The sequence below is a fragment of the Talpa occidentalis genome, unplaced genomic scaffold, assembly GCF_014898055.3.
Source record: "Talpa occidentalis isolate TD23 unplaced genomic scaffold, MPIMG_talOcc4v2.1 talOcc4.10, whole genome shotgun sequence".
In the NCBI taxonomy this organism is placed as follows: Eukaryota; Metazoa; Chordata; class Mammalia; order Eulipotyphla; family Talpidae; genus Talpa; species Talpa occidentalis.
The window spans coordinates 89,493,244-89,502,934 of record NW_023600993.1 but is presented as its reverse complement, the minus strand read 5'-3'; the positions used below and the strand labels follow the sequence as shown (position 1 = coordinate 89,502,934).

At 51.4% G+C, this 9,691-nt stretch overlaps 1 protein-coding gene across 1 annotated transcript; it reads left to right on the top strand.

The window, feature by feature from the left end:
* The first annotated feature begins 3,896 nt into the window (after positions 1-3,896).
* Positions 3,897-9,322, top strand: LOC119237671 (signal-regulatory protein beta-1-like). The gene is made up of 7 exons (XM_054692977.1): positions 3,897-3,976; positions 4,157-4,286; positions 4,464-4,509; positions 5,897-6,214; positions 6,756-7,085; positions 8,335-8,443; positions 9,010-9,322. Exons 1-6 carry the CDS (start codon positions 3,897-3,899, stop codon positions 8,439-8,441), a joined length of 1,011 nt encoding a protein of 336 aa, XP_054548952.1. The 3' UTR covers positions 8,442-8,443; positions 9,010-9,322.
* The last annotated feature ends 369 nt before the right edge of the window (positions 9,323-9,691 follow it).

Below are 9,691 nucleotides of genomic sequence, written 5' to 3'. Positions count from 1 at the left end.
ACGTTATGCTGTTGGCTACTTAGTGGAGGCTCTTGCAGAAAAGTTAGACATGTGGAGAAGGAAGTAGAGTCTAGATATAGGACAGAGAGCTAGGACAGAGGAACAGGAGGTAGGACAGGGTTGAAATTCTGCTTTGTGCTCACAAACTTTTGTTATGAATGATAGATCGTTACTATGTACCAATATTTTTAATGAGCATTTACCATACACAATCCTCAAACATACTCCTTGTATACTAGCAACTGGACAGCTCTTCATATGTATTTGCAAATGCATGTATGTTGTGGTGTATGTGCATGTATGTACACATGTGAGAAGTGTGCAGATACACACACACTCTTGTGGGATTTTTGAAAGGTTTTTTTCCATTGTTCTCTCCAATCATTTCTCAGTCTGCATGCAGTGCACATTGACAAAAATTTAGTTCTGAGTCTCTCTACTCTCTTCCTTCCCCTTCTACTTCAAATTTCCCCTTGTCCTTCTCAAAACTATTAGACAAAAAATTCTTCTCCCTTGGTCAGAGAGTAAAGTGTGTGCATGATTTTCTTGGAGTCCTGCCCTCGTGCTGCAAGGGGGTGAGGAGGAAAGAAGGGGATGGAAACACAGAGCCTCACCTAGACCGTCTCCATCTGTCCTTGCGCCCACATCTGGGTTTGCACCTCTCCCCATGCGCTGTCATCCAGCGTCCGTTCAGGCCTCAGGAAATCTGGGAGTGGAATTCTGTGCATTCCTCCTTGGAGGCCTCCTCCAGGCTGGATGGGCTGAGGAGACAAGAAGGGGGAGGTGCAGGTTCCTGAAGGATACAGAGCAATGATCCCCGTGTGTGATTCTAGCTGCACTCCTATCTCTGCCATCTATGTCCCCAGAAGCCTCTCAGCCTCAGGAAATCCGATGAGGAAAATCATTTCAATTTCTTGAACCCTCACCATGTACCAGACACAGCGGGAAAGGCCTGGAGGTGTCATCTCCTGTGACCATTATCTCTGAGGGAGCTAACTTATCCCCCTCCTTACAGGTGGAATAACGGAAGCACAGAGAGGTTCGAGGTCACTCACCCCAACTGGTAGAGCTGGATTTAACTCACACGGTCTGACTGTAGATTTCCCGGGTTAACCACCACCCTTCTCGGATGCGCATGACCCGTCTCCTCCCCAGGAGCTTTCTGCAGCTTCTGTGTGTGGGTGGGGGAAGTGAGAGTGTGGGAAAGAGGGTTTGTGACTTTCTCTCCTGGGTTCTTCCTCTTCCTGGAAGTTGTTTTTATCTTTGGCCAAATATCTCCATGGGAAACTCTGGGTATTACTGCTCAAAATAGATATCGGGTCTCAGGAAGGTGCAGTAACGGACAGTCACATGATCAACCATTTATTGAACACCTACTATGTGTCAGAAGCTGTTACAGGAATGAGAGGAGTGTTGCTGAAGAAACAAAGTTGTTGCCCTCTTGGAGTTATGTCTTAGTGGGAGAAATGACAGCAGACAATAGACACACTGAATAAGTACAAAATACAGTGTATTAGGGGAGGATCAGGGTTATGGGCAACAAATGAAATTATTCCTAGATAAGAGAACTGCAAATACCTGCAGCAAGCTATATTTTAAACAAGGCAGTGTGGTTGGGCATCTCTGAGAGAGAAACTTGAGCAAAGGTTAAAAGGTGGTGTGGGATGAGCCGGTGGAGTTTGGGGGGAATTGCCTTCCTGACAGGGAGCAGCACGGGCAGAGGCCCTGCGAGGAGACTTTTCTGTTCTGTTCAAGGATGTGGGCTCCCGTGAGTGGTGCCACTGCAAAGTCTAAAGAAAGACGTGATGATCTGACATTAGCTTTAATCACGCTAGCACTTGGACGAGAAGCAACTAGAACATTTAAGGGGTCATTTCATGGGGAAACAAGGAACACCGGTGCACGAGGACAGCTGCTGTAGAGACGGGCGAAGTCAGACCTTAGACACATGATGAAGCAGCAACAGATTCTGTGACCCGCAGCCTTTGGATGGGAGAGAAAGAGGCAAAGGTGTGGACCTGAGCCTCTGGAAGAATAAGGGGCCTCATGGGACATAGAGAGACCTGTCAACTGTGAGCTGTACTTTTCCATCCAGGCACCATGTCCAGGGTGCTTTGGCCATACAAGTCCAATTTCAGGGGAAAGGTCTGGCAGAGATGTAAATGCAGGAGCCACAGAGACTCTAATGACACTTCCCCACTTGTGGCTCTGGCTACTGTCTGACCTTCTTTTCCTCCACTTCTATTTCTCCATTTCTCCCTCCAGATTCATTCATATTTCTCCTCATTTTTGACTACACCACACCCCCAAAATCCTCCTTAATATTAACCACGCTCTCCGTGTTCCAGACACACCATAGGATCCTCCTCCCAAGAGCATGTCCCTCCTTGGCAGCATGTTCGCGATGAAGGGTACAAGGTAGATGGGCCTTCCCAGCTCACACTCCACAAATGTGAACCGCAAATTTTCTCTTAAGAAATAAAAAAAAAAAGTAGAGAATTGTTTGAGTCCAAGAACAATCTGCTCCTCTGATTTATAGTCCTGGCCCTGTCACTTGAGCCCATGCCTGTTTTAGGACAGTTTCAACACAAAGGAATCTTCTCTCATGTCTCTGGTGTCTCCAGAAACCGGCTGTTGCAGCTGCAGTGAACGTGAACTGCGAACTCCTGCACCTGCAGGTAGATGACCACGGGCCACTCCTGTCCCTACAGCTCACAATCCCGGGTCACCACACGAGCACCCCCCTATGGTTCTTTTCAAACACAGCCAGAGGTCGGCTCCCTCCTTGCTGTCTTGCCCACTGGTTCCATCTCCACTTTCTAGAGCAGGGTTCTCAAGTTCCCAATCTTGAGCCACTTAGTCCAGCTCAAAGGCATGAATCAGGGTAGTCACTTTGCCTGACCAAATATTTTTCATTGTGGCAAAACACACATAAAACATACCATTGAACCACTTTTTAGGTTATAATTCAGTGGCCGCAAGTACATTCACACTATTTCAATCTGTTAACAAGATGCACTTCACAATCTTTTTAACATCCTAGGAGAATACTTTGTACACATCCAACAATAAATTCCCTATCATTCTATCCCAGAAGCCCCAGATAGCCTCCATCCTACTACTTCTATGTATGAATTTGCCTATTCTAATTCTAGCCTATAATAAGAACTGTATATCAGTCCTATTCTGTCTGGCTCATATTTTTTTAGCAAAATATTGTTAAGATTTAGCTACATAAAAGGACATTACTCTTTAGGGCTGAGTAATATTCCATTATTTAAGCCACATTCTGTTTATGCCTCATCTGTTATGGAAATTCACTATTTTCAGCCATTGAGTTTTTGGGAAAAAATGATAGAAGTAATATACACTAACACACATGATCATGGCATTGGAAAAAAAATTCCAGGCTTAAAACTATGTTTTCCTTCTTTTTAAATACCTCGTTCGTTGTGTGTCGGGAGCTCAGCACCTCCTGGTCATTCAAGCACCCAGGCCAGGGAACAGCCCCTTCCATGAGCATGTGATCTCAGGAAGAGGTTGCTTCACCCACAGAGTTTCTTGCCGTTCAAGGACATCCTCCCAACACACCCATCACTGCCACTCACAAAACAATGGTCTCAAGACTCGCCTGGTCCATCACGTTAAAGAACTGAAAATGCAATATGTCCTGACACCACAAAGTGTCCAGCAAGTGTTTGGTGAATCATGACCCTTCCAGAGAGGCCTCAGGCACTAAATCTGCCACTTCATTTGGAACAGCCTCACATTACAGGCTCATTGTGGGGGTTCCCGGTGATAATATCCCCATGTGCTGAACCCAGGGGTCCCCTGAGGTGAGCACTGTCAGCGGGTCCTTGTGATAGTGCTTGAGAAAGCCTTCAGGGTCACGCAGGATGAACAAGGAACTGCTTTGCTTTCCAGCAGGAGCAGCCAGAGAGGAGGAGCTGCAGGTGATCCAGCCTGACAAGTCCGTGTAGGTGGCAGCCGGAGAGACGGTCATTCTGCGCTGCTCCCTGACCTCCCTGCTCCCTGTGGGGCATGTTAAGTGGTTCAGGGGGTTGGGACCAGGCCGGCAGTTAGTCTACAGTTACAAAGGAGCAGAAGACGAAGGACCCTTCCCCCGAGTAACCAATGCCTCAGATCCCACAATCAGAGACAACAAGGACTTTTCCATCCACATCAGTAACATCACCCCAGCAGACACTGGGGTCTACTACTGTGTGAAGTTCCAGAAGGGGAGCCCTGACACAGAGCTTAAGTCGGGACCAGGCATGCAGGTCACCGTGAGTGGTGAGTACCGTGGGGGCCCCCCGCCCGCGTGTGGCAGCAGGTCACTGTCACGCCCTCCTTTCTGTGAGCAACAGCTAAGAGTCAGGCGTGGTGGCGGGTGCTGATCTACATGGCTTGATTCACCCCTTCTACAGACCAGGAAAGTCGAGACTCAAGGTCGCATGGCTTAGAAATGGGGTGAGGTCTGGAACCTGACTTTCTGGTTCCACAGTTCAGGTGAATGAAGAAAACATACTTTTTTTTCCTACTAACAAGTATCTCCTGGGCTCCACTGTTCATGTGAAAAGCTTTCTGAGATGTGCTGCTTCTGAATGGCATTTAAATGGGAGATGAGGTGGCTGCCAATAGGGGCTGGCATCCCCAGACCCCTTCTGCCTGACCCCCAAGATGTCCCTGAGAAAATCTGTCCTCCTTCCTTTTAAAGTGCTGCAGCTTTCCGGAAAGAGAAATCTTCATGACAACACCTCGGATCTCATTTGTGTGTTGGTGTCATTCCCCCAAACAGCTCTCTAGCGGGCCTGTGACAAGAAGAAGCAGAGAATCACCAGCAGGCATTTCTGTTGCTTTTCTTAATCAGGTCTTCAGAGCAGAAGCAGGACTTGCCACTTTCCTGGGTGTTTGCCCTGCTGCTACCCCCCCACCCCAAGATGGGTGGTGACCGGGACGGGGACAGCAGCCACAGGAGCTGGTTGTCAGCACCTGCTGTGAACCCGCCCATGCTGGGCACATCCTCACTCCTCTGCCCAGGTGGGGCTTTGACCACTTTGCACAGAAACACACACGGAGGCTCTAGGATGCAGAACAGAGACACAAGGGGGTCCCTCATGAGGTCTCTCCTGGGTGGGGAGACTTGGGCTCTGCACCTCCCCAGTATGAGGGAGGCGCTTCTGCCTCTTTCTAGCTCTGACCACTGAGAAACGCCCGCCTTGGCTCCCTCAGGCTCACGGATCCTTGTTTCCAACCCAAAACTGACCCCAAGTAGAAGGAGAACCTCAATTCACAGCCCTCTGACCCCTCCCTTCAAAATCAGAGCTGGGCACAAGATGAGACCTACTTGAGAAATGGTTTAAAGAATGGAAAGTTTGGAGTAAATCCCTCCCCGCCCGTGGGGAGAGCTGGGAGACCAGACTTGTGCTTATTACTCATCTGAGTTTATCTTCTGAAACTGCCTCAGTGGCCTGCTTTCCTCATGCACCCCAGAGAGAGAGCCTGTCCCCATTTCACAGATGAGGAAGGGAGGTGCCTGGACCCTCTCCAGGGCTGGCAGGCAGGTGCCAGCCTCCATGGGGCCCCCATGTCCCGCATTCCTTCTGTGAATGCTTCTCTGACCTTGGAAGGTCTTCCGGGGTGACGGGCCCGGAACAGCTATAGACACTGAGGTCATGTAGTTCCTGAGCCCAGACTCTGGAAATCCCCCGCAACCCTATCACCCTGCCCCGATCCTGGTTCACCTCTGGGAACCTGGGTGTCCCTAAATGAGGGTGATGACCCCCCAGCACTACTAGAGACGAAACAATAACCAGGTGAAGTTATAAACAGCGTCACCCGCTTATCCTTGGTGGGAGTCACAGTCACGCTTATTGTTACAAATGCTCCTTCGCAGCCAAACCCTCTCGCCCTGTGGTATCGGGACCCACAGAGAGGGCCACCCCTGGGCAGACGGTGACCTTCACCTGCCAGTCCCACGGCTTCTCCCCCAGAGACATCAGCCTGAAGTGGTTCAAAAATAGGAAAGAACTGCCAGCCTCCCGGCCCAACGTGGACCCCCCAGGAGAGGCCGTTTCCTACAACGTCTCCAGCACAGCCACGGTGCAGATGGCGTCGGGGGACGTCCGCTCCCAGGTCATCTGCGAGGTGGCCCACGTCACCCTGCAGGGCGGCGGTCTTCGTGGGACAGCCAACTTGTCTGAGACCATCCGAGGTATGAACACCCCAGCCCAGCCCTGACCGAGACACAGCCTGCTCCTCCCCTCTCGCACCAGGCGCTGATGTCCCAGAGTCCAGTCCCACCATCCTTGGCCATCACCAGCCCTGCATGTGCGGGTTACTCCCCCAGTCTCCCCAGCAGCTGCCAAGGCAGCACCTCCCACATGCCTGGCAGTGACTGAGCAGCTTCTTGAACTTAACCCATTCACCACATCACTGGGCACCCTCTATAGCCCTGCCCAAGGTGCTTGGGGATGGCATTTATTTGCCACAGTGATTGTGATCCCACCGTTGCCTGCAGTGGCGGGGCCTGTTGATTTCCCTCCTATTACCCTCCAGTCCTTGCGCATCTATTATCGGCTGGGCACTCTGCTTAGTGGTCGCACACACATGCAGAGAGAGCCTCAGTGTTGGAGGCCGGCTGCCTGCCCAGCATGTCCCGGGTGACCCACCTGCTGCGGTGGGGGGCAAGCGATGGGGCCCCTTCCCTGGGATCTATGCCATAAGGTCAGAGCTTCTGCCCTGTGCTGTTACAGTCCCGCCTACCTTGGAGGTTTCCCAGTATCCCGCGGCAGGGAACCAGGTGAATGTCACCTGCCAGGTGAAGGAGTTCTACCCCCGGAACCTACAGCTGACCTGGTTGGAGAACGGAAACGTGTCCCGAACAGAAAAGCCCTCAACTCTCCTGGAGAACAAGGATGGGACCTTCACCTGCACGAGCTGGCTCCTGGTGAACGCTTCTGCCCACAGGGAGAATATGGTGCTCACCTGCCAGGTGGAGCATGACGGGCAGCCCGCGGTCTCCAAAGCCCTCACCCTGGCGGCCTCAGCTCACAAGGACAAGCAGGACACAGATGTAACTTCAGGTCAGGCCTCAGCTCCAACTGACCCAACCTTTTATATTTTATCTTATTTTTTTAGTGCCACCGGTAACAATTCATGTGTTATTGATAATCTAGAATGCACAGCTATGAAAAGAATATAAAGGAGCTGCCTCATCCCAATTTTCACACCCTGAGTGCCCACAGGTCAAGTGTTCAGAACCGAGCATTGCAGGTCATGGACGTAAGCATGAAAGAGAAAGTGGGGGTTGGAGGTGAAGCTCCCACTCTCAGTCCTGCTCTTACCATCTGCCCCCCATAGTGGCTGCAATAGCCAGGTCAGCCACCCCTCCTGGCTCCCCACAATCCACTGAATCTCCAGTCTGTGCTGGTCTCTACACCCCATTATTCAGCATCACCGGCTGATGCTGCGCCTCTGAAGTATTGTCCTGTCTCTGTGGGGTGTGAGTCTGGAGCTGACATGGGCCAGCAAACATCACAAGAACTCACTAAAATACACAACCTGCAAGATTCCTTCCCCTGTGACATCATGTCCACTTCAATACCCTGCGGTTTTAGAGTTATAGAGAATGGAGTCAAGGAGCAACAAGGTGGCGGGTGGGGTTTAATTTTGCCCTTTGAGTAGCTGTTGGCTGCAGAGACCATTTCTGGAGAGAAGCAGCTGCTCTCTGCACTGTCCTTGGCCGCCCCATTGGACAGAAGGGCCCCCAGTGATTTGGCCCAAGGGGCACACCCCACATCTCGGGTCCCACCAGGGCCCAATTACAGCCCCACCCAACATCAGGCCCTTTCCTCACCCACCAGGTGCTCCCCAGCCAGCTGTTCTCACAGGTCAGACACTGCAGGGCCCCCTCCACCATGGAGACCATCCCTGGGGAGCGGGAGGCCTGGACTCCCTCCCCTAAGAGCAGCCCGCACTCTCCTTGCACATGTGGTAGGTCACTCACGAGACCCTGAGGTTTGAGTCTTCTTGTGCAAAGAGCAAATCTGGCATCATCCTACCAGACAGTGGTGGATTTTCCTTATTTTGGTCACACTGCTCTTATAGGGCCCCCTCAACTCCCCGAACCTCACATTCATAATCAGTAGAGCACGGTCATCTCCCTATGGCACCTCAGGAAGCTCTTTACCCTGATTTCTGCCTTAATCTAGAGAAGGACGCAGGTTCAAGCTTCAGAGGATTGACGGACCAGCGGAGCCCAGTGGGTAGTGGAGGCCCAGGGAAGGGCTCCAGTGTGGCCCCTAATAGCGCCTCCTGTCCCTTGTCTTCCAGGCAAAGAGCAGTCCATGCCACTCCTCATCGCTCTCCTCCTGGGCTCTAAGGTGCTGGTGCTGGTGGGTGTCTCTGCCTCCTACATGCACAGGAAGCAGAGGCCCTGACTGTGAGTCCTGGGGAGGGAGGGCAGGCCAAGGTCTGTCCCGGGAGGGGCAAGGTCAGGTGGAGGGCAGCCCCCCGGTCACACGTGGTCAGGGCCCCCGGGAAATAAGAGAAGCTAACACACCTCCCTCAACACCCTCAGGAGGCTTAGGTCCCTCAAACATTCCCAGCATCCAGAAAGTGTTTGGTGAACTGCAGAGGGTGTTCCAGAGTGACTGGGGAGGCCTGGGTGGTGTGGAAGATACAGGCAAGGGCCTGAATGGAGGGCCTGGGTGGGGGGCTCCTTTGGACACAGTCTCTACATTATTTGAAAATGGGGGCCTCATTGGTAGAAAGGAATCCACAGTGAGGGGAGTGTTGAGCAGTCCCAGGTTTGCTGCTCTAGGTGTTTCTGGGGCTCTGCGTGATGCCCAGAACGGCTGGGCGTGAGCGCAAGGGCGAGAGCAAAGGCTGGGGTGCAGAGGCCTATCTCAGGGACTGCCCAAGAGAACAACTCCAGAGCCATGAGAGACACACAGGGAGTGCGTCCTGAACACGAGCAGGTCATTAAATGTGACATGTCTCCCGCAGCTTCTTCCCTCCTCCCTGCTGCCTGCGCCTCCAGCTCTGCAGCCTCCTCCCTTCCTAGACTCAACAAGAAATAGGGAGAGGACTCAAGTAACTACCATATAAATGGAAGAGGAGAAATTACAACAGGAACCACAGAAACACAGAGGCACATGGAGACTGTGCCTACACATATCAGCTTCACATAACACAGACTGGACAACCAAGATGAAAGAGATATATTCCTGCAAGCACACAGCCTGTCTTGACTGAACTATCAAGAAGTTTTCATACATATGTCCTGAGATCACTGGTTGAATACGCATTATTCTATTCTGAAATATGGAAGGATTTCTCTATAATTATTCATGGAGTTTCTGGTCTATCTTTGCAAAATACTAATATCATGTTCTTTTGTTTTTTATTTTAAGATGTATTTATATTTGCATGCAAGAGCTGGCTAGAGATACAGGAGGGTGAGAGGAATCACCAGAGAGAGAGTGGGGAACAGAACAGGCTGAAACACACTGTTGAAGGGAGCAGCAGGTGACACAGGAGAGGTCTGCTGCGCCATGTGGGGAGCTCCCTGGCCGGCTGGGAATAGAACTCGTGCAGCAGAGGCTGCAGATTGCATCATATTGTGCTGCTCAACCCTTGAGCCATAAGGGAGGCTCCCCAATATCGTGTTCTTTTGATCCTTTGTAGA

Excerpts from the sequence above, each read along its gene's own strand:
- LOC119237671 (XM_054692977.1), top strand. The coding sequence starts at position 3,897 with ATGAACAAGGAACTGCTTTGCTTTCCAGCAGGAGCAGCCAGAGAGGAG. Across the intron at positions 4,510-5,896 it reads TTTCTGGTTCCACAGTTCAG|CCAAACCCTCTCGCCCTGTG; the intron begins GTGAATGAAGAA and ends GCTCCTTCGCAG. Across the intron at positions 7,086-8,334 it reads GGACACAGATGTAACTTCAG|GCAAAGAGCAGTCCATGCCA; the intron begins GTCAGGCCTCAG and ends CTTGTCTTCCAG.